Source organism: Prionailurus viverrinus, chromosome A1, assembly GCF_022837055.1.
Source record: "Prionailurus viverrinus isolate Anna chromosome A1, UM_Priviv_1.0, whole genome shotgun sequence".
In the NCBI taxonomy this organism is placed as follows: Eukaryota; Metazoa; Chordata; class Mammalia; order Carnivora; family Felidae; genus Prionailurus; species Prionailurus viverrinus.
In genome coordinates this window covers 138,300,340-138,326,294 of record NC_062561.1, presented here as the reverse complement: position 1 = coordinate 138,326,294, position 25,955 = coordinate 138,300,340, and the positions used below count along the sequence as shown (strand labels likewise).

Below are 25,955 nucleotides of genomic sequence, written 5' to 3'. Positions count from 1 at the left end.
CTCACGGTCCATGAGTTCGAGCCCCGCGTCAGGCTCTGGGCTGATGGCTCGGAGCCTGGAGCCTGTTTCCGATTCTGTGTCTCCCTCTCTCTCTGCCCCTCGCCCGTTCATGCTCTGTCTCTCTCTGTCCCAAAAATAAAAATAAACGTTGAAAAAAAAAAATTTTTAAAAAAAGAATCTCTCTCCCTTTCCCTCTCCAGTGCTCAAGCTGTCTCTCAAAAACAAAAATAGTAACAAAAACAACAATATAAATATATATCACATACATATTTATTTATACATTCTAAATAACCCAGGGAGGCAACGAAGAAAGCACATTATCTTTAAATTCTTTAATCTTTAAAATATCTTTAAATTAAATATAATGAAAATCCTATTACTCAAAACTCGTGAAGCATAACAAAGCAACGCTTCAGGGAAATTTACAGATTTAAATGACTATATCAGAAATGAAAAACGGTTGGGGCACCTGGCTGGCTCAATCAGTGGAGCATGGGAGTCTTGATCTCGGGGTTCGGAGTCTAAGCCCCACATAAAGTGAAGAGATTATCTAAAAAAATTAAATCTTGGGGCACCTGGGTGGCTCACTCAGTTAAGCATCCAGCTGAGACGCTGACAGCTGAGAGCCTGGAGCCTGCTTCAGATTCTGTATCTCCCTCTCTCTCTCTGCCCCTCCCTGGCTCATGCTCTGTCTCTGTCTGTCTCTCTCTCAGGAATAGACATTTAAAAAATAATCTTAAAAAAAGTAAAAATGGTTGAAAATCATTAAGTCACACATCTATGTCAAAGTTAGAAAAAGAACAGCAAACTGAATACAAAGTCAAAAGAGATAAGGAACACAAAGTTAATGAAATAAAAAACAAATATTCAAAAAGGATCAACAAAATAGTTGCTTCTTTATAAAAACTTTTAAAACCAACAAGTGACAAAGGAGACTGATAAAATCCAGAGAAGGTACAAATAACTGATGTCAGGAATGAAAAGGGGACATCTAGTACAGATCCATCAGATATTTAAAAGGTTTACAAAACAGGGGGCCTGGCTGGCTCAGTTAGTTAAGTGGCCAACTCTTGATTTCTGCTCAAGTCATGATCTCGCAGTTCATGAGATCAAGCCCCACAGCAGGCTCTGTGATGAAAGCATGGAACCTGTTTGGGATTCTCCCTCTCCCTCTCTCTCTGTCCGTCCCTTGCTCATGCTCTTTCTCAAAATAAATAAGCATTTTTTAAAAAAACAAAAATAAAACAGTTCAAAAAAGAATATTAAGAATAAGGTTTTGGGGCACCTAGGTGGCTCAGTCACAGTTAAGCATCCAACATCAACTCAGGTCATGATCTTGCAGTTTATGAGTTCCAGCTCCACGTCAGGCTCTGTGCTGACAGCTCAGAGCCTAGAGCCTGCTTTGGATTCTGTGTCTCCCTCTCTCTCTGCCCCTCCCCTGCTCATACCTCTCTCTCTCTCTCTTTCTCTCAAAAGTAAATAAACATAAAAAAAAAAAAAGAATAAGTTTTTGCCTATAAATTTGAAAGCATAAATGAAAAAAATTCCTTAAAAATATAACTTATCAAACTCACAGAAGAACTAGAATCCAAAGAGTCCTGTAACTATTCAAGAAATTACATATGTAATTGAAACCTTCCTATAAAGGTGATTTCAAGTCCCAGTGGGTCTACCAGCAAAGTTAATGAAACACATAAAGAAGAAACCATAATCTGCCACATATTTTTTTCAGAGAAAAAAAAAAGATGTATACTCCCCAACTCATTTTATAAGGCCAACAAATCTTAATACCAAAACCTAAGAAAGATAGTTAGATAAAGGGAATTTTTCAGGCCAAATTCAATCACAAATATAGATGATAAAATCCTAAATAAAATAGCAAAGTGAACCACCAATATACAAAAATGATAATACATCTCCACCTAGTTGAGTTTATATGAGGAATGAAAAGTTAGTCTAACATTCAAAATTCAATGTGGGGCGCCTGGGTGGCTCGGTCAGGAGAGCATGCAACTCTTAATGCTGGGGTTGTGAGTTTGAGTCCCATGCTGGGTATAGAGATTACTTTAAAAAAATAAAATAGGGGTGTCTGGGTAGTTCAACTGGTTGAACGTCTGACTCTTGGTTTTGGGTCAGGTCACAATCTCACAATTTTGTGAATTCAAGACCTGTGCAAAGCTCTACACTGGCAGCACAGAGCCTGCTTAGGATTCTCTGTCTCCCCCTCTCTCTGCACCTCCCCTACTCGCCCTATCTCTGTCTCTCTAGAAAATAAATAAAAATTTAAAAATAAAATAAAATCTTAAAAAAAAAATCAATGTAATTCAGATTTTAACAAGAGAGGGGAAGAAAGAAAGAAGAAAAACATACCGCATCAATGGATACAGGAAAAGTATCTGACCAAATTCAACATCCATGCAGAATTAAAAAAAAAGGAAAGAAAGAAAAACCTTACAAAACAATATAAACAAGGAAATTCCTATAATCTGATTAACAGTAGAGAAAAAACAGAATAAATATATCATATTTAAGAGTGAAATGTGAGACTGGGAATAATAAGACAAGGACACCTGCCATTTCCATTTCTATTCAGCATTATACCTAAAGTATTAGCCAGTATGAGAAGTCAAGAAAAATAAAAAAAGGTATAAGGATTGGAAAGGGAGATGTAAAACTGTCATTTGTACAAGATGACTGTACGCATAGAGAATCCAAAACAATCTACAGATAAATTATCAGAATAAGCAAGAATTACCAGGTTACTAGACACAAAATCAATATATAAAAATCAAGGGCATTTATATATAAATTTGTAACACCTTACCAACAAACTGCATCCCCCCCAAAATATGTAAAAATTCCTTCAATTTATTTTTTAAAAGGGGGAAAAAACTAAAAAGATATACAAGACATGAACAGGGACTTCATAAAAGAAAATGCAAATGACCAATGAACATATGAAAGGATACCAAGCTTACTATTCATCAGGGAAATGCATTTTAAAACCACAGTAAGATACAGGTATCCCTCACTATCCAAAAGTAAAGCCTTCTGAGGAAACATTTCATAAGCCAAATGGCATAAAGCAAAGAAACAATTACATTAATTTATATGGAAATTATTTTGAGCTTTCCCAGACCCCAAAAATAACCTCTCTTAGGCTTTTCTGATACTGTAGGACACATCTTGCTAACAGATGCACAAAATAAATTGAAATAAAGTACAGATGCTCAAAGACACAGTTCAACATTATGGCAGCTTGATGCTGAGATGCTGAGTAAAGGTCCCGGGAAAGGAGCTTGGCAGTGCCACCCTCACTGTGCACACTGCTTCCTTATGGAAGGAAGGACTCACTGCAAAACAAACACCGAACGCTATGTTCACATTTTGCCATTTTTTGTAACAGCAAAAATCCTCTTCGAATTTTTCTTGGGTTAGCAAAAACAGGTACTAACGTACGTCTTTCATAAAAGCCAACTGGCATAACGCAAGCTCCTGAAAAGTGGGGGATACCTGTACCACTACTTATCCAATGATTCAAATTAAAAGACTGGCAATACCAAGTGGTGATGAGGACATGGAACGACTACAACTCTGAAACAAAGCTGCTGCTGTTGTAAACTAGTACAACCACCTGGGAAAATTCTTTGGCATTACCTATTACAGTTAAACATACACATTACTCTATCACCTGGCAATTCTATTCCAGAGTATATACTTAATATAAATATATGTATATGTATACCAAGACACATGTGCCAGAACATTCAAAGCAATATCACTTGTAATAGCAAAAAGAACTGGAAACATCCCAAATTTCTGTCAATGGTAGTAGATACATTTTGGCATATTTAATACTACATGGCATTGCAAATGAATTAAACTAAACTCAGTACAAATTAATCTCATAAACATGCTGAGTGAACAGAAGACAAAATAACTACTATATGATTAAACTGATATAATTAATACAAAGTTCAAAAGATAGGTACAACTTCCTTTGACAGATGAATGGATAAATTGTGATATCTATAAATGGAGTACTACTCAACAGTAGCAAGGTATGAATGCAACTACATGGATCAATCTCAACATAATTATACTGAGTGAAAGTACTGGATAACAGACTATACCCTGTATGATTACATTCATATAAAATTCTAGAAATGGCAAACTAACCTAAATGTCAGAAGCAAATGAGTGGGTGTTTAGCAATGAGGGGGAGAGACAGTGGCAAGGAATTACAAAGGAGATGATGAATATGTTCACTACCTTGGTTGTGGTGATGGGTTTCATGAGTATGTGTATATGTCAAAATTTATCAAACTATACACTTCAAATATGCAGCATACTGTATGTCAATTATACTCCAATAAAGCTGTTGGAAAGAAGAGAGGAAGGATGAGGGTAGTAAGGGAGGAAGACAGGAAAGGAAGAAAGGAGCAAAGAGGAATACAAGAGGGAAGAAGGGAGCAAACCAGTAAGGAGGAGGGGCTGAGGGGAGGAGAGAAACTGAATGATTGACTTAGGAAATCAAACTTTCTGGGCCCCGATTTTCTTATCTCTAAAATGGAAGTGAAACTTTTGATAGTGAAAGGAGGTAACTAATGTATGCAAAATCCATACTGCACAGTATATGTTTATGTGTCTATCTTTTCTTCCTTCCTTTCTCGTTCACTCCTTCAAGAAATATGAGTATCTAATTATGCCAGGCTCTGTACTAGGCACCAGGGTAAAGAAGAATACTACATACTTTTCCCTTTATAGGGAAACACAGAGACAAATTAAAAAATGAATCATTATAAAATGTTATAGATACTGCAAAGAGATATATGATGTTGAGAAATACTATAATAGGTATTTCTGACCTAGTCAGGGAAATGAGGAAAAGCATCTCTGGAGAAGTGACCACATTGCTCAGCTCTAAAGAACAGGTGTTAATTAGGCAAAAACAGGAATAAGCATGTATAAAGCCTGGACTGGAAGACGTCTTTCAATAAATGGCCAATGTCTCTGGAAAGGAAAGAATAAGGATCCTGGCATGAACTAAAGCTTGAAAGGTAGCTTGGGATCAGACCAAGATGTTGGCAGACTTACCTTAAGAGTAATGGGAAGATTTCTAAATCACTCAAACCAGAAAGGTAACAAACCTCATTGCAGTTTAGAAAAAGCACTCCAATTACAGTACAAAGAATAAGGTGCAGGGGAATAAGAACGAATGTAGACAGATCAAAGAGGAGCTACTGTTGGGGCACCTGGGTGGCTCAGTCAGTTAAGCGCCCAAGTCTTGATTTCGGCTCAGGTCATGATCTCAACAGTTTGTGAGATTGAGCCCTGCGTTGGGCTCTGTACTGACGGCATAAGCCTGCTTGGGATTCTCTGTCTCTGCTCTTCCCCTGCTGATGCTCCCTCTCAAAATAAATAAATAAACTTAAAGAAGAGGAGAAAAAAAAAAAAGAGGAGCTACTGTTGCAGTTCAGGCAACAATGACAGCTTGGATCAGGGCAGTAAAGTCAGAGATTTATTCTGTCAAAAAATCCTTACTTAGGGCCTACTAAGAGCCAAGCACTCTCCCAAGCTCAAGAGATGGAGTAATAAGCAAAAACAAAAAACAAAACAAAAATCCTGCCCTTGTGCCTTATGGGATTTATATTCCAGAGGGGGGAGACAAATAAATAAGTAAAATATCACACACCTCATGGTTTTAAGTGCTATGAAGAAAACATTAAAGTAGGGAACTAGTGGAAAGAAGGGTTGGTTGTCTCACTGCCCAAAGAAGCATAAAGGGATTAGATTCTGGACAAGAAATGGTAGATTCTGGACATCTTATGGTAACTGACATAAATAGGCTAAAAGGCCTGATGACAACTGCCCTGAATGTCTCAAAGTAGTTATAGTAGTGATGCAAATGTTGGGGGAAAAGGAAGGCCAGAGGACATGCCAGGAGATGCAGCATTCTGAGGCCTCTTCTTTACTCCTGCCAGTGATGTTGCAGAAGCTAGTGAAGGACAGTTTTATCCATAGCACTTAGAGCTTCTAGATTCTCTCTTACCTCCAAAAGAGAAGTGAAAGCCAGAAGAGGACTGGTCTTACATAAAATAGTTTGTTCCCCAATTCCTATCAGTTGGTAAACTCTATGACAGCAAAAGCTATGTCTTTACCCCTATATTCTCAGAATCCAGACAAGTGCCTGGCACACAGCAAACATGGAATATGTATTACTGAAAGAAGAAATGAATGGAGTATTGTTTATATTTTTAAGTAACCTCTATACCCAATGTGGGGGTTGAATGCACAACCCCGAGACTGAGAGTCACATGCTCCATCCACTGAGCCAGCCAGAAACCCCAATGAATGGAGAATTATATCAAAAGGCAAAATATTGGGGCACCTGGCTGGCTCAGTGGGTGGAGCATGTGACTCTTGATCTCAGGGTTGTGTGGTCAAGCTCCATGTTGGGTGTAGAGATTACTTAAAAAATAAAAGCTTTAAAAACAAACAAACAAATGAATAAATAATGGCAAAATAGCCCCATATTACTAAGATAAAGATTTTAAATGTGCTCATATATGGGCGCTGGAGTCACTCTGTCACTTGAGCGTCGGACTATTGATTTTGGCGCAGGTCACGATCCCAGGCCCGTGGGATTGAGACCCATGTCAGACTCTATACTAAGCACGGAGCCTGCTTAAGATTCTCTCTCTCCCTCTGACCCTCTCCCTGCTTGCACTCTCTCTCTCTCTCAAATAAAAAAATAAAAAACAAAAACACATGCTCGTATAAAAATCACAAACTGGGCCTAGCCACAAAATAGCTTTAATCAAACCAAAATACATTGATTGTAACAGTTTTTAAAGTATTATATTCTAAGAGTCTTAAAGAAAATCACATTTTACAAATTTACAGAATGGAAAAATATATACTTATATTTTTTAAAAATAAAATTACAGGAGCACCTGGCTGGCTCAGTAAGTAGAGCATGGGACTGTTGATCTCTCAGTGTTATGAGTTCAAGCCCCATGTCGGGCATGGAGCCTACTTAAAATCTAAATAAATAAACAAATGTTTTAAAAGTTATAATAATACATAATTAAACTACAAATTCAGAAAATTTTTCAATTTATTTTAGTATGTTTAATGACATGTTTGTTTAAAGAAATGATAATATTTTATCCCACAAAATTTCTCAATTTTTCTATTGTACCACCTTGCTAGCTCTTTCAACGAAAAACAGGTATATATATTTAAGCAGTGATTTGCAAACCAGGAGTGTAGCAATATTATTTGGAGCCACTATTTAGCCCTCACCATGTAGATGCCAGGTAACTACTACTTTAAAATATAACTATAAAAGTGTACTTGATTATTTTAATGCAAATCTAACTAAAATTTTCCCATCTCTATTCTAAAATTTAATTTGATGATGAACTGTTAAATGACTTACTAAAAAAATACATACCTTTCTCTCACAAAATCTGCTAGTTCTTTCGTGGATATCTGTCCATGTTTCATATTATGGTAAAGGACATCAAAGCCACTATTTTTTTCCCCCTGAAATCGAAAAAGATTTTTAGTTTAACAAACAAAAAAGATCAAAATGACCAAAACGACTTACAAATAACCCTCCATTAACTAATATGCAATGCTAATCCTCAGGTGAGCTATTTCTCCCTAAATGAACCATTGCTGCTCCTTGTATGACTTCAAATTATATGAAAGGAAAACTCTACACTTTGATGAAGTTTACAATTTATTATACATATACACACATTAAACACACATGCACACGTTGTATAATCACTCAAAAAAGTATATTAAATGAAATTAAGTCTGAAATTTTAAGAAATAACATGCAGCCTAATTTAGAAAAGATAACCATGTATCTTTTTAAATACATCACCAAATCCCATTTCAATTCCCTTAATACGCACTAAGGGATTCCTGATTATGTAACAAAGAGTCCCTGTTTTAAAACAACTAAATCCTGGGACACCTTGGTGGCCCAGTTGGTTGAGTGCCTGACTCGATGTCAGCTCAGGTGGGATGGAGCCCCGGGTTAGGCTCCGTGCTGAGTGCAGAGATTCTCTCTCCCTCTCTCTATCCCTCTGCCCCTGTCCCCTGCTCACAATCTCTCTCTCTCCCTAAAATGAATAAATTTTAAAAATTAAAAATTAAAAAATAAATAACTAAACTTGACTTCTGGGTCAAGATAGCCTATTACTAATCACATAACCATTCAATACCACAAAATACTGTATAATCACTAACGTAAATCTTTCAGTAAACTTAACCAACTTGAGAGGTGAGAAATTTTAAAATTTTAATAAGAGAGTAGTAACACTCATTGGCTAGTCCTCTACTAATGGAAAATTAGCAGAACCAGACAACTACACAATCCTAGAAAAACCTTTACTGCCATTTAATCCAATAAATGCTAAATTAGCAAGTCAGAGCAAAGAAAACATTAGAAATACCAATTTTATAGATGAAACAAAAGACTCAATAAACTTAGCTCAACAACTCTCTTTACAATTAGTTTTTATTTTGCTCCAGTGAAAATAAAATAATAAAGAACTGATTATATTTGTTGGAAATAGAAAGCAATACAGTAAGCAAGAATTACACAATATGAAACCTAATTTTTTTACAGCTCACTGAAAACAGGAAACTGGAATTCCTGTTATACTGAAATGATCCCTACCAAAGTTGTAAACTAATACAGAAAGTAATTATTTTGCCACATATACAATAAAATGTCCTATTTATAATGAGATAATATAAACAATACACTCGGGATGCCTGGGTGGCTCAGTTGGTTAGGCGTCCAACTTTGGCTCAAGTCATGATATGGTCTGTGAGTTCGAGCCCCAGGTCGGGCTCTGTGCTGACAGCTTGAAGCCTGGAACCCACTTCAGATACTGTCTCCCTCTCTTTCTGCCCTTCTCCCACTTGTACTCTGTCTCTCTCTCTCAAAAATAAACATTAAAAAAATTAATTATAAAAAAATAAAAAATATACTCAACATTTTGAACATCAATTTCTTTTTACAAGTAAGAATATAACATAAAACCAATATCTTTAATGAATCCAAAGATACCCATTTGGTTTCTATATTTTTTTATGTTTAACATAAAGAAAAAAGTTATTATCTAACTTTGGCTTTTTACTTTCCATGGGTTTTTCATGCAAATTTATTCTAACCATAAGAAGAATATTCTCTGACATAACCATTATCCCTAGTTTATGGTAAGCAAAAATAACATTGTCATGCAGATTAGTAAGTACAATTACAGACAAAATAATGAAGGACCTGAATCCTCAAAGCGATTCATTTGATTACTTGAATGCATAAATTACACATAATTACCTATCCACCAACTTCCAAAATATAGTCATGAACTCTAAAAACAAAATAAAACTTAAATTCTAAAACCATAAAATCAAAAGTCTGAAGCTCTCATGCCCCAAAGTTCTCAATAGACATCTACTACTTATCATTTGCATATAAATCTAACAAGTCAGGTTACCTGGGTTCCCAATATGCATTATGCATATTCATTATCATATTCAAATTGGAAGCGAATTAGGAGTAAAAGGCTATTCAAACAGACACACAGACTATTAGAAATACTCTACCAGTTGGGAGAGAACCAAACCATAAGAGACTCTTAAAAACTGAGAACTGAGGGTTGATGGGAGGTGGGAGGGAGGGGAGGATAGCTGATGGGTATTGAAGAGGGCATCTTTTGGGATGAGCACTGGGTGTTGTATGGAAACCAATTTGACAATAAACTTCATATATCAAAAATAAATAGGGGCGCCTGGGTGGCTTGGTCGGTTAAGCGTCCGACTTCGGCTCAGGTCATGATCTCATGGTCCCTGAGTTCGAGCCCCGCGTCGGGCTCTGTGCTGACAGCTCAGAGCCTGGAGCCTGTTTCAGATTCTGTGTCTCCCTCTCTCTCTGCCCCTCCCCTGCTCATGCTCTGTCTCTCTGTGTCTCAAGAATAAATAAACGTTAAAAAAATTTAAAAAAATAAATAAATAAATAAACAAACAAACAACAAAAAAAAGAAATACTCTACCGGATTACAAGGTAAAAAAACAAAACAAAACTTTTTTTTAAAAGAGATAAGAAACTGGACACCATCTAGTTAACTGGGGCAACAAGGTCCTGAGCGTTTTGCCTTACTGTAACAGTATTTATGTTTATTTATTTATTTTTGAGGGAGAGAAAGGTAAGAGAGTGGCAGAGAGAAAGGGAGACAGAATCCCAGCACACAGCCTGACAGAGGGCTCAAACCCATGAACTGTGAGACCACGACCTGAGCCAAAACCAAGAGTCACTTAACTAGAAGTCACTTCACCAAGGATGTATAACTGACTACGCCACCCAGGCACCCCTCACTGTTATAGTATTATAAACATTTAGGAATCAAGTAAAGGTTAAATTACATTTGGAAATTTGGGTTTTAATCAAAAAGTCCTTTAGGGGCGCCTGGGTGGCGCAGTCGGTTAAGCGGCTGACTTCAGCCAGGTCACGATCTCTCGGTCCGTGAGTTCGAGCCCCGCGTCGGGCTCTGGGCTGATGGCTCAGAGCCTGGAGCCTGTTTCCGATTCTGTGTTTCCCTCTCTCTCTGCCCCTCCCCCGTTCATGCTCTGTCTCTCTCTGTCCCAAAAATAAATAAACGTTGAAAAAAAAAAAATTAAAAAAAAAAAAAAAAAAAGTCCTTTAAAGAGTAAGCTCTCTTTTGGGAACTTCAGATATCCAAATAGCCTACTAGTTAAAAATCCTAATAGAGGAAATTATGAATATTAATCTATTTAATATGCAATACAATATTAATACAGTATCAATAATATACCTTAAGAAACAGTACTAACTACTCCATCCCTCAGGTCTTCACTTGGAAAGACAAGGAAAATTCATTCTAATAAGGATGTGATACAGAAGAACCCTGCCTCAAAATGCACTAACAACTAAATATAAACATATATTCACATATAATGAATATGCATAAACACATGATTACAAATCCATTTGTCATTTCTTATTTTCGGATTTTTCATTTATTGAGGTCAGAAAACATGAGTCTAACTCCAGGCACTATTCATTAACAATTTCACAAACCTATTAACACAATTATTTATTACTCATGAACTTTAGCACAAACTAAACAAAAATTTTACTACTTCAAATGGCGCTAGTGTGTAGGGTGATCTCTCTCACTCCACACACACACTTAAATACAAATAGACCTTTTTTCTAAAAAAAAAAAAAAATTTCAACGTGTCTGACAAAGAACCCAAATTGTATTGTCCCTTGCCAAAAACTTACTTTACAGCTTTGATAACAGATGACTAAATAAATACTAAATACATAGACATTTATATGTCAAAAAATACAGCAGAAGACAAGACCCCTGGAGCTGAGGTCTAGGCCCATTTGGCTTCAGTGTCTTCACCTGCACAAAACTGAAAATTCTGGTGAAACGGGGAGAGACCACTCTTAAAAAAGATAATTGTAACTCATTGTAATTCTGCCACCATTTAAGATCACCCCAATTTTTTTTAACCAGAAGTACCTCCACACAGGTTCTGAAATTTTATATTAGTCACCAACGTTTTTAGTAGATGGCTCTAATTCAAAGAAAAGTACAATAAGAAGTATTTCTGAACTGCATATCCATTTTATCACCTTAGACCTTGAAGTGGATATGTTCTTCTCATTTTCAATACAAATTTTTTTTTCTTAACAAAATCTGTTAAGCAAGCAGAACTGGCTTTTCCTTGACTACAAATACATGAATGTACAAATAATCTGACAATAGACTTTTATTATCAAATAGAATTATGTCTAAAGATGTCTTCTTATCTTCAATATTTTACTAAAACCGTAAATATTCATGCCCTTTGATTCAGCAATCCCACTTTTAGAAATCTATACTACAGAAACACACACACACAAAGATACATGTGAAAGAATATTTACTGAAGTACTATTTATAATAGTGAAAAATGGAAAAAACTCAAAGACACCCATTAATATTACTGGTTACGTAGGGGCACCTGGGTGGCCCAGTCAGCTAAGAGTCCGACTCTCGACTTTGGCTCAGGTCATGATCTCACGGTTCACAAGATCAAGCCCCGCATCAGGCTCTGTGCTGACAGCATAGAGCCTGCTTGGGATTGTCTCTCTCCCTCTCTCTCTGCCTCTCCTCACTCGTGCATGCTCACTCTCTCTCTCTCTGGCAAAATGAATAAAACTTAAAAGATATAAAACTGGTTAAGCAGATGACAGTATATCCTACAATAAAATACAGTATTTTTTAAAAGACTACAGTAAAAAAAAAATTGCAGATTTTTAAAATTCTTAAAACGGACAGATACACTGTCAATGGAAAAAAGCAAGACACAATTACCATGACAGCCCAAAATAACCTAATGTAAGGAACAACTTAAATGTCCAGCAACCAGTGAATAAAAAGACAAAATAAGGTATATCCATACAACGGAATATAATTCAGCAATAAAAGAAACAAACACTGATGCATGTGACTTTATGAATATATAATCATCTTAAAGAAATCAGACACGAGACCATAAATTGTATGACTCCATTTATACAAAATGTCTAGAATAAGCAAATCTGCTGAGATGGAAAGATTTAGTGAGTTGTTGGGAAGGGGAGGTTGTGAAGTAGGAGGTAAAAAGAGGTACAGGTTTTCTTTGTGATGTAATGAAAATGTTTTAAAATTGACTGTGATGAGGACTACATGTCAAAAAGCACTGAACTGTACACTTTAAATAAGTGAACTATACAGTAAATAAAATATATCACAATAAAGCCATCAAAAAGCTTAGGCAAATATTTTTATCCATTTCAATCAAATTCTTGCAGAGAAATTTTCAGTATTAAGTGACAAAAGCAACAATTAACACTATTACTGGTACAAGGAAGACAATTCTTTTGAATATTTACGCTAAGATAAGAACTTTTTTAATCTGCTGGTCTCAATGCACTTTACAAAGAGGTGGCACATTCATAAAAGTCTAATGACTGTGCCTGGGGCAAACAAAATCTTGTTATAATCTGGTATAAACAAGTGTTAAAAACCTTTGAATTAATTCTTAACATGAAGAAGGAAAAAAGTTTTATTACTCTTTGAAGATGTTTAGTCCAGAGTCATACAAGTCCTTTAAGAAACCACAAACTTCTGGGGAACCTTGGTGGCTCAATCGGTTTAGCTTCAGACTCTTGACTTCAGCTCATGGCATGATCTCACAGTTCCTGGGTTTGAGCCCCACGTCAGGCTCTGTACTGACGGCTGGGGCCTGGAGCCTGCCTGAGATTGTGTCTCCCTCTTTGTCTGCCCCTCCCCTGCTCATGCTCTGTCTTCCTCTCTCTCTCTCTCTCAAAAATAAATAAATAAACATTAAAAAAAAAAAAGAAAGAAAGAAAGAAAGAAAGAAAAGAGAAAGAAAACACAAACTTCTGGGGTGCCTGGGTGGCTCAGTGGGTTGAGTGTCTGACTCTTGATTTTGGCTCAGGTCATGATCTCACAGTTAGTGGGTTTGAGCCCCATACTGGGATCTGCACTTACAGTGTGGAGCCTGTTTGGATTCTCTCTCTTCCTCTCTCTCTCTGCCCCTCCCCAACTCATGCTTGCTTGCTTGCTTGCTTGCTTGCTTTCTTTCTTTCTCTCTCAAAATAAGTTAACTTAAAAAAACAAAAAAGAAAACAAAAACCACAAATTTCTCAGAACCTATTGTCTCTTCTTACCACTCTGTCTACAGTTAACAGTTTATCAGTCCAGATTCCTTTTCCCATACATATAGTAACATGTTACTTTTTTTTTAAGTTTATTTATTTTGAGAGAAAGAGAGAAAGAGTATGGGGGGGGGGGGGCAAAGAGAGAGAAAGAGAGACAGAATCCCTAGCAGACCCTGACACGGGGCTTGATCTCATGAACCATGAAATCACAACCTGAGCAGAAATCAAGAATCAGACGCTTAACTGACTGAGCCACCCAGGGGCCCCATGTTACTTTTTAACATGAAAATGAGATCACATTATGCATAGTTTTGCACTTAAGGTCACCAAGTCACTGGAAATATTTAGGTTTTTTTCTAGTCTAATTTAGAATCTACAAGTGAGACATACTTGAAATTTCAAGTTAAAAAGTTTGAACACGTCATCAAACCTACTTTGGAAACTCAAAGACATCTTTTTCTGGTTGACTTTATAACATCACTTTATAATTTAAAATTTTTTTAAGGAGATATGAAATACAATCTAACATCTTTCTACTTGAAGAAAAAATAGAACTGTTAATGTACCTGGGTTTTTAAGATCCATGAACAGCAATAGTGGAAAAGTACAAAGCTATATAAGTCCTACAGATTTTAGCTAATGGTTTGAAACTTCTCCTTCAAAGACCTTTTAAGAGCAACAGTAAATTAAAAACTAAAAACAAAAAACTGGATTATCTCTCACTTTTGATGACTCCAAGATCTGGAAAACAGGCAGAAGATGGGGTGCCTGAGTGGCTCAGTCAGTTGAGCATCCGACTTCAGCTCAGGTCATGGTCTCGCAGTTCTTGAGTTTGAGCCTCGCGTCGGGCTCTGTGCTAACAAACAGCTCAGAGCCTGGAGCCTGCTTCAGATTCTGTATCTCTCTCTCTCTCCCTCTCCCCTGCTCATGCTCTGCCTCTCTCTATCTCTCAAAAATAAATAAATGTTAAAAAAATTTTTTTTGAAAAAAAAAACAGGCAGAAGATAGTGTATAATCAGGCTATTGATTAAACAGCTGATTTTACCTAGTGCCTTTTTATTAAAAAAAAAAAAATTGGAAGGGGATGAAAGGGTCATGAGGTGCTATCACGTGAATAGCAAATAACAGGCCTAACCTTCCTCTCAACCTCAAACCGCTTCAAAAGTAATAAATAAATATCATCACTTCCTACCACTCTACATTTTCCTTTTGCACTAGCTCTTATGTAAGCAGTTTTTCTATAAGTAAATAGCACATTTAACCACAAGTTACAAACTCTTTTAGTCAACCTTCTATTTATACATTGAAATTTTCACACATGATCATCAGAACTATTCTACAGAACTACTGGCAAGATGTTTTTAAAGAAGAAAACAGTGATTAAAGATGTAAAATGAGCATTGCTCAGCAGTCAGAGCAGGCAGGTAGAAAAGTCACTCAAACACATCTGTCGGTTGGCTGAAGGAAATAAATCTTATTATATTAAAAAAATTATTTTCTAACTCCTCAGATACTCCCTAAACTTTTCAGTTATAATTCACCTTTTCCAGTTAGTTAAATCCTTAAAGCCATCTAATAGATATTATAGGGATTCAACAAAAATAACAAAAGCAAACAGTTGTGAGATAATTTTTTTAGAATTTTCAAATTCTCTGTAATATTCTTTAAAGAATGTAATTTTAATTACCCTCAACATGAAAAAATAAAACAATTTCAGGTTTCTCAAAAACTCTTCAATCTGTGCATTCGAAGGCATTCTTAAAATGACATCTCTCGTTCATGTTGTTAAATCTTCAGTCCTCATAATTCATAAATGAAAAAAAAACTGAAAATAACCTAAATATTCAAAGTGGGAGTAGTTTTAAAAATTACCTATGCATTCCATGAAAACCTATGAAAGTCACCGCAAAGTATTTTCAAAGAATACTTAATCGTATGAGAAAAATACTTGATACTTGTTTTCATTTGAAAACACCAAGCTACAGAACAATACAGCAGAACCTATTGTGAATGTATGTATGTGTGTGTGTGTGTGTGTGTGTGTATATATATATATATATATTTTTTTTTTTTTTTTTTTTTTAAGATTTATTTTTGAGACAGTGCAAGCAAGGAAGGGGTGGGCGGCGGGAGGTGGCGGGTGGGGGGTGGGGAACAGAAGATCTGAAGTGGGCTCTGCACTAACAGCAGTGAGCCCGATGTGAGGCTCAAACTCATGAGCTGGGAGATCATGACCTGAGCCGAACGAAGTCTGAAACTCAACCGACTGAGCCACCCAGGCACCCAATGAATGTTGTATTTGGAAAGAAAATCTTAGAGGATACAGGGAACAGCGATACATAATTTTAATTTTCTTCTGTATTCTGTGTCCTACCTATCCCATAATAATGGTCATATAATTAAAAAGGAAAACTATCTTCACTGGTTCTTGTTTCAACCAAATAAAAATTAACACTTAGTAGTTTTAAGATCCAGCATCACCAATTTGCTTTACATATACTGTACCTTCCTATCTTTTCCCTGAAGTCAAGCAAATATGCTTGTCATATCTTTCATAACTTTTACTTCTGCAGTTCCATCAAGGAGCATGTGCCTGACAGAAGTGATGGACTTGTATGCCTCAACTTCAACACACAGTTCACAAATCATTTCGCAATTTAATCCTCTCAATCTGGCTATCCCAGCAATATTCTTTAGCGACTTTACCAATAGATATCATTTTAGGCCTCAGTTGCTGTTGTACTGTTTTTGTACACGCCCCCCCCCCCAATCTGACCAATTTATGCTTATCTGGTGACCAAACTGCTACTAACATTCTTCCAACTCTAGTATTCTTCGTTTTTCCACACTAGATAAAGTGAAAACCAAACTTTTATTCCCTTTAAGTCTCCATGGCACCATATTCCTATACGGATTTTTTAGGGTGCTTCTGTTAAATGTTTTAGAATTGTGAAACCAGGATGGATAATCTCAAGAAAAAGAACTCAAAAACTACTTCCACGGGGTTTATACTAACCAAATATGCATGATGATAAAAAAAATACGTGTTCTCCCATGCTTTCGCCTAAACAAGTAGTTCTGAAAGGATTAGAGCATTTAGGATTTAGTGTGCAGTGTTAGAAAAGAATCCAGACAGCAAAATTTTATCCTTTCCATGTCAATGTTCTAAAATCTTTCCCCTGAACGGAACTTATACAGACTAAATCAGTAAATTTCTCACTTTCAAATTTCTCCAACAATTAAGGCAAAAATATAGACCACCACTGCACCCCCTAAAATTCTAAGTGCCTCACAATAAAATTTAATGTCATCTAAAATACTATGATTTTATAATGTCTACCAGTCAGGTCTACTTAAACCAAGTTAGATGAATCTGTATTTTGCATTTTCATAGCTTGTTGCAGCTGAAAACAATTTGGGCATGGCTAACTGGCTAACAATTATACAATAACACATTTTAACTTAGTGTATGTAATTTGCTTGTGTATATACAGAGATCATCTCTGGAAAGCAACAGAAGAAATTGGTTAACAGTGACTGCCTTTGTGGAGATCTTGCTGGCTGGGAAAAAAGAAATTTTATACTGTATTCCTTTTGGTACCTTTTGAAAATTTACTGAACCATGTAAATTTTGCAAATCTGTTAACTAATCTATACATAAATATGCATACACATACACTTCTTAAATTTCAGTATATCACCAAATGGAATCATATCCCAAGGAGATATCACAAATTACAGTATTTGGAAATTTCAAGTAATAAAAACAAAGTCTTTATTCTGGGTTTCTACAATCACCTCAACTAATTTTCAAAAACATATACGCTTAAATTTGCATATGGATATAACCCACCAAAATACGTGTGTGGGCACATGTATAGTTGGTAGTCTCTCATCTAGGATACTAAATTTAGATTAAATAATCAAGCAAAAATATAACGTTTTGCATTCCAAAGTCCTATTAATAGCAATTCCAGGTTTTTAAAAAACATTTTAATCCTTCTAGTTTATCCATGTAATGACAGATCAAATTTTGGATGTATAATTAAGCACTCCAATTTTATTTAAAAGTAAAGCATGACAATACCAGGGAAATCAAGAGATAAACGGAATGAGACTTCTGTACTGGTTAAATAATGAAAGAAATAAGGACAAGAAATACTTCAAAATAAAAACACCCAAGATAATTATTTCATTCTTGATGTGCTGACTGGAAATAATCTTTGCAAAAGGTCACCTAACTAAAAACGTTAGTTCATTACAATGTGATATATGCTACAGGATACTTAACGTCTTTGGGAGAATGCTTCATATTTTACAGAAATTAGGAATGTTACGCAAAATGAGGTTTCTAAAGATTTAAATCAGGTTTTGTTTAATTTTTCCCCTCAAATAATTATCACTAATGAAATCCATTCTTAAAAAAAAAATTTCAGGGGGTTAGTACCCAAAATATACAAAAAACTTATACAACTCACTACCAAAAAACAAACAATCCAATTAAAAAATGAGAAGACATGAACAGACATTTCTCCAGTAGACATACAGATGGCCACAGACACGTAAAAAAAAATGCTCAACATCACTCATCATTAGAGAAATGCAAATCAGAACCACAATGAGATATCTTATACCAGTCAGAATGCTAAAATCAAAAACATAAGAAACAAGAAGTGTTGACAAAGATGTGGAGAATGAGCAACACTCAGGCACTATTGATGGGAATGCAACCTGGTGGAGCCACTATGGAAAACACTATAGAGATTCCTCAGAAAGTTAAAATTAGGATTACCATATAATCCAGTAATTCCACTACTGGGTATTTACTCAAAGAATATAAAAAACCTAACTCAAAAAGACGCATGCACCCCTATGCTTATTACAGCATTATTTTTTTAAGTTTACTTATTTTGAGAGAGAGAGAGCACATGTGCACGCATGCAGGAGCAGGACAGAGGCAGAGAGAGAGGGACAAAGACAATCCCAAGCAGGCTCCACACTGTCAACACAGAGCCTGAGGTGAGGCTCAAGCTCATGAACCATGAAACCATGACCTGAGCCTAAATCAAGAGTTGGACACTTAACCACCTGAGCCCCGCAGCAATATTTACAATAGCCAAAATATGGAAAGAACCCAAAGGTCCATCTATATAGATGAGTAGACAAAGAAGAGTAGCACAAACACACACACACACACACACACACACACACACACACACACACACACACAGGAATATTACTCAGCCATAAAAAAGAATGAAATCTTGCCACTTGCAACAACATGGATAGAGCTAGGGAGTATAATGCTAAATGAAGTAACTCAGAGAAAGACAAGTACCATATGATTTCACTCATACGTGGAATTCAAGAAACAAAACAAAAAAAGAGACAAGCCAAAAACAGACCCGTAATTATAGAGAACGAACTGATGGTTACCACAGGAGAGGCAGGTGGAAGGATGGGTGAAACAGGTGAAGGGGATTAAAGAGTACGGTTACCATGATGAGTACTGAGTAATGTATAGGACTGGTTTTTTAAAATTATTTTTTAATGTTTATTTATTTTTGAGAGAGAGAGACAAAGACAGAGCATGAGAGGGGTATGGACAGAGAGACGGAGACAGAGAATCTAAAGCAGGTTCTAGGCTCTAAGCTGTCAACCCAGAGCTCAACGCAGGGCTCAAACTCACAACCTGTGAGATCATGACCTGAGCTGAAGTTGGATGTTTAATGGACTGAGCCACCCAGGAACCCCTGTAGAGAACTGTTGAATCACTACACTGTACACCTGAAACTAAAAAACACTGTATGCTAATTATACTGGAATTTTTTTTAAAAATTAAAAATTTAAATCCTGAATTAAATAATCTGGGTTTATATAAAAATATAAAGCCATTTTAATTACTATGGAGCCATCACTGGTGACACAGACTATCTCAAAAGTATTATAAATTTTACTCTTACTCTGAAAAAGCAGTGTACATAAACACTTCCTCACTATAATATTTGCAATAACTCTTCAAACTGACATTATCTTTTGAAGGGTTAACAACTGTTTTTATATATTAAGGCAATGGTGTGGATTTGTGCTATCAAAATTAATTTTGTTATCCAATTTTAATGGAAAAGAAAAACATTTTCAACTTGATTATCAAAGGCACTATACTTCGTGGCAAAAAATGACTAATCAGCAACAAAACACCTGTTCCGTAGGAACTTTTAAATACATTTTCTCTTCAAAGTAAAAAATTAAGTAATCCTTAACATAGGATACAGTTTTAGTTACGAAAAACTATACTTTAAAGAAAAAGGCAGGATGTGCTGCTTTCGAAAGGGCTTGAAAATAGTTTGAATGACTCAAACTTTCCTCTAACAAATGCCACAACAAAAAGGTTTGTCTTTTTCTTTGTAGGGAAAACAATAATTAATAGGTTGTTTGATTAGAAACTTAAAAATTCAGAGTTTCCCATTACCTCACTTTGACAAGTTTCATTTATTCTGACAGTGCCACTTTAAATACTAGGGGAGAAAAGTGAAATTAATATTACAATTTCTCTATTTTAAGAAATTATAAATGGTCCTAAAATATGTACATTTTTGAGTTGTCTTAGATAACTATCCAATTCTCAGAAGTGATTTAGTTCCTGTTCCTAGTCTTGCCCAGTTCATTTAGTCCTCCTTTGGAGCTTTTTAAAGTTCCAGTTTAGAGCTTTCAGCCCCCATTCCAGGCTTGAAAGTAAAATAAAATGCAATCTTTTTTTACTATTTGTATTCAACAGTGGAAGTGAAGGCAAAGACAAAACCATAAATTAAACTAGGAATTCTGTCTAAATTTCATATCCAAATTTATTCCTGTCCCTTCCTTACGAGGGACAAACAGGGGCACCCAAAAACCAATACAAAGAATGTTCACAGAAAGCATTATTCTTAATAGCCAAAAACATCAGACAAGGCTATGTTCAAAGCTCAATTAACAGAAACAAAAAATAACTTTAAAATGTTAATGTACAATTTGCAGTAAACTATTTTTTTTAAATCTTAATGAACAATTTGGAATTAAGTCAGCAAGCTTCAAGAACACATTCACCTATCAAAAACCATGCAAAACATTCAAGAATGTCCAATTTTAAATGATCCTCACAATAGTTTTATAAATTGCCACTGTAAAACCTAAAGTCTAAAATTGACAGGTTATACATATCAACTAAAATTAAATAACTAATTAATTAAATTGATAGGCTAAGCCTAAAATTCATGAAAAAACGCAAAGGACCCAGAATAGGCAGAAAAATCTTGCTAAAGACCAAAGCTGGAAGACTCTCACTTCTTGATTCTAAACTTGCTGCAAAGCTATAATAATCAAAACAGTGTAGAACTAGTATAAGGATGGACAATGGAATACAAGTGAAAGTCAAGAAATAAACCCATACTCCTATGGTCAACTGATTTTTGACAAGGGAGCCACGACTATTTAACTAAAAGAGAAGAGCCTTTCAACAAATGGCACTGGGCCTAGAATGAAGCTGAACCTCCTTCTGACACCACACACAAAAACTGACCTCAAATGGATCACAGGCCTAAATGTAAGAGCTGAAACTATAAAACTCATAGAAGAAAACATTCGTGTATATACTCTTTGTGACTGTGGGTTAGGAAAAACTTCTTAAATAAAACAATAAAAGCATAAATGATTACAAATAAATTAAGCTGGACTTCATCAAATTTTAAAACTTCAATGCTTCAAAGGGTAGTATCAAGCTACCTCACACCAGATGGAACGGCGATTATCAAAAACACAAGACACAAAAAGTGTTGGCAAGGACATGGAGAAAAAGGAACAGTCGCATACTGTTGGTGGGAACGTGTATTTGTGTGCAGCCACTGTGGAAACACTATTCGTCAAAAAATGAAAAAAACAAATACCATACAATCCAGTAATTCCACCTCTGGGTGCATACCTGAGAAAATGAAAACATGAATTCAAAAAGATATATGAACACCTATGTTTACTACAGCACGATTTATAATAGCCAAGATATGGAAGGAACCCAAGTGTCCATCCATAGATGAATAAAGAAAATGTGGTATGTATACACAATGGACTATTACTCAGCCATTAAAAAAGAATGAAATCTTGCCATTTGTGATATGGATGGATCTAAGGTACATTATGCTAAGTGAAACAAGTCAGACAAACACAAATACCGTATGATTTCACTTATATGTGGAATCTAAAAACAACTGAAGAAAAAGAAACAGAAAACACTGGTAAATCCAGAGAAAAAACTGGTGGTAGCCAGAAAAGAGGGGGGTGGGAGATAGGTGAAATAGATGATTAAGAGGTACAAACTTACAGTTAAAAAGTAAGTCACAGGATGAAAAGTACACCTTAGGAAATCTATCAATAATACTGCAACACTGTAAGACAGTAAGAGCACTTACACTGGTGAGCATTTCATAATACATGTAATTATCAAATACTGTACACCTGAAACTAGTATGTCAACTATACTTCAATTAAAAATAATTTTTAAAAACAAATAAATACATGTTTAAAACAGGCACCTTCAAGAAAATGAAGAAGACAGCCCACAAAATAGAAAATATTAACAAAATCATCTACCTGATAAAAGACTAACCACAATATAAAAAGAACTCTTACAACTCAATGATAAAAACACAAATAACCGAATCTAAAAATGGGCAGTGAGTCGACGGATACTCCTCCAAATAAAATATATAAATAAGCACATGAATAGATGTTCAACATTATTAGCTACCAGAGAATTGGAAATCAAAACCACAATGAGATACTACTTCACACCCATCCACTATAATAAAAAAAGACAGCATTCCCCAGCATGTAGAAAAAGTGGAACATCAGACACTGGGACTGTAAAACGTGCACCCACTTTGGAGAACAGGTTGGCAATTCCTCAAAATGTTAAAGAGTAACAATATGACCCAGCAATTCTATTCCCAAAAGAAATAAAGACATATTTCCACACAAAAACTTGTACCAAAAAATAGCAGTATTATTCAAAATAGCAAAAAAAAAAAAAAAGTGGAAACAACCAAACGTCCATCACTGATGAACAGATAAAATGTGGTATATACATACAATGGAACGTTTGGCCATAAAATGGAATTAAGTGCTGATACATGCTATACCATGGATGAACTTTGGAAACATGCTTAGGAAAGAAGCCAGTCACACAGAACACATATGATCCCATTTATATGACATGTCCAAAAGAGACAAATCTACAGAGGTAGAAATTTATAGATTAATAAGTTGCCTAGGGCTAAGTTAGGGGGGAAAGAGGTAATGACTGCTAATGGATACAGGGATTCTTTCTAAGGTGATGAAACTGTTCTAAACTGATGGTGATGTAACTGAACATATGAAAACCCCTGAATTATACACTTAAATGAGTGCACTGTATATATAGTATGTGCACTGTAACTTAATGCTTTTTTTTTTTAAAGAAAACCCTGTCTAGTGTTTATATCACTTGCAGAAAACAAGAAATATTCAAAACAAATAACTCTGAACTGATTTGATTACTAAGTCTATGTGAGACACTTAAAAATAAGAATTTAAGACACACCTCCTAGTCACTGAAAGATTATTCCTTTAGATATTCACAAATTTTAACTAAAATGGAACTGTAGTATTTGCAAATGTTAGGACAAAAAATGAAATTCACCCAAGATACCTGAGTAAACATGTTACTTTCCTGTACACGGCCGAACTGCACTTCCCATTACAACAAACAATAACTGCAGAAAAACACTCCACACGGAGCCGGGGAAGTCATTCTCAAAGAACCACCTAATAATACTGAGTTAAGAGGAGGGGTGTGGAAAGAATGAGGAAGGGGAAAGAGCACAGGGCACAAGGGGAAGTCTTTCGTGCACTTAAGCCCAAGGAATTCAGTTACATTAAATTCAACTTTTATACGCTTTGTGAACAGGCCCAGAGGCAAAGTCCTGGGCGCAGACCGAAGAGCGGAGCTGCGAGGCCGAGAGGAAGTGCTGATCCAGGCCAAGCCCGCAAAGGATTTCGCATGGAAATGGTGGGGGGCAAAAGGGCTAAGATGGGGGCTGCGGTGCGGGAAGGAAGCGAGCACCCCCCACCGCCCGGCTCGGGCTGGCGCTCGCCGGCAGCGCGCAGCGGGAGGCGGCCGCGCCACGGGCCCGGCGTCCGCGTCCGAGCGGCGGGGCGCGCCCGGCGCCCAGAGCCTCCGGCGGGGCTGGGTCCCGTCTCCCGCCCCATCCGGCGCTTTGTCCCAGAGCGGGCGGCGAGCGGCCCCTTGGCGCCCCCACCGTGGGCTGACGGGCCGCGCTGACAGTCCTCGCCCCCGCAAGCGCTGGGAGCCTGTGAGACCCGGCGTCGTCCGGCCGCCCGTCGCCCGCCTGGCTTCATCCAGGCGGGACCCAGCCGGCGGCGGTACGAGGACGCTAGCCTTCCCGCGAAGCCTTAGCCGCCACCGCCGCCACCGCCGCCACCACCGCCGCAGCCGCCGCCCGGAGCGCACACAGGCCGACGTCAGGCGCAGAAAGCCTCACACCCCAAAACGCACACAATTTCCAACCTCCCTCTCTTACCCAAAAATTCTCGACGAAATGCGCCATGACCATCCTGCCGCCACCGCGCCGGGTTCCGCGTCCGCGTCCGCCCGCCGCTGTGTAAACACGGGCCCGGCCCCCACGGCGCCCCCGCCTTTCCCCGCCGCCGCCGCCGCCGCCGCCGCCGCCGCCGCCGCCTTCTTCCCGGAGACCGGCCCGCACCCTCCAGGGCGCATGCGCCACCTAGCGGCTGCCGTCGCGGGCGAGCTCTTGAATGCCACCGCCTTGGTTGCGCATGCGCCCCGCGTCCCATTCCTGGGATTTGGTCACCTTCCTTTTTATCCCGCGCGAGCGCGGGCTGGGCCAAATTGAGTATTCTCTTGGGAATGGTGGAGAACCGGGTTCTTGAGGAGTCACTTGGGAGACTGCCCGCACCCTTTGCGGTACAATAGGTACTGGCCCAGGAACGGAGCGAAGAAATGAGCTGGCCAATGGCATTGGGTACGACAGCCTGACTGCCTGCTCTCTTCCTCTTCTCAAGACTTGCTTCCCCGGCCTTCGAGGATCTTGAAGGAACCCAAGTCTAGTCGAGCTGGGGTAGGAGAAACTTGGCGTCTAGCCACCGGGAGGAGACAGGGAAACCTTTGGTCAACAGGGTGCCTTTCCTTAACAAGGAACTAAGAACCAAAACAAAACCTTCCGAGGCCGGAAAAGGAGGAGACGCCCAGTGTCGCCTGAGAGTCGCTGGAGCTGCGGGAGACCCAAGCACGAAGTCCCCTGCCCAAACCGCTGACCTCTAGCACGCCAGGAGCAAACCAGCCAGTCCGGGTGACAGCAGGAACGTGGCCCCGAAGGAAGGAATTTCCCTGATCCAGGCAGTTAAAAAAAAAGTCTCTTCCAGGACTTGTTCATTTAAGCCCCTAGTTCTCTTAGCAACTTGTACATTTTGGAAAAAGAAACAAGTTTAAACACGTCCTGGCATAACATAAACTAAATCCCTTTCCCACACCTTGCTTTCCAGAGGTTAGGGGGAAAAATGAAATCCTCGTGGATAGGCCTCGAGTTCACTGTCACCAGGTCAGCTAGATGCAAAGTCTACAGTTCTTGAAGCCAAACCCCACTAATAGATTTAGTGCAGTTTTAACTATATACATATATTACACCTCCTCAGATCTTGCGATTGAAACATAATGAACACTACAACAGTGTTTTTTCAACCTCAAAAGCAAAAACCACGGTGCCAGGATGGCTCAGTTGCTTGAGTGTCAGACTGTTGAGTTCGGCTCAGGTCATGATCCCAGGCTGGTGGGACAGAGACCCACTTCAGGCTTAGTGCTGAGCATGGACCCGGCTTGGAATTTTCCCTCTCCCTCCCCCCCCCCACCCCGCCTCGTGCTCTCTCTCTCTCTCTCTCTCCCTCTGCCCTATTCCCCGACTTGCACTCTCTCTCTCAAATAAAAAAAAATGATAACAAAAAAATAAAAAAGCAAAAATCACATAGCGCCTTGCACCTGGGTGAACCTGTAAAGTGTTTGTTGAATTGGGAATAATTGGATAATGGTATCGTGATGGTATCTTTTTTAAGAATATCTTTTAGAAATATATAGGATGTA

The 25,955-nt window shown here is 37.6% G+C and overlaps 1 protein-coding gene across 3 annotated transcripts in view; it reads right to left on the bottom strand.

Annotated features, from left to right (window-relative positions):
• Positions 1–24,495, bottom strand: part of FCHO2 (FCH and mu domain containing endocytic adaptor 2) — a 123,966-nt gene extending 99,471 nt beyond the window's left edge. For 2 of the 3 annotated variants that reach the window (XR_007153008.1, XM_047862911.1), the window contains exons 1-2: positions 24,382–24,444; positions 7,460–7,551 (exon numbers count right to left, since the gene is read on the bottom strand). Coding sequence is in view for 2 of the 3 variants with exons in the window: in XM_047862911.1 (XP_047718867.1) it covers positions 7,460–7,551; positions 24,382–24,414 (125 nt within the window). In the remaining variant the exon portion in view is untranslated. Of the gene's footprint in view, positions 1–7,459; positions 7,552–24,381 lie in introns of all 3 variants that reach the window. The other variant, XM_047862900.1, reaches the window with a different exon arrangement.
• Between the last annotated feature and the right edge of the window lie 1,460 nt (positions 24,496–25,955).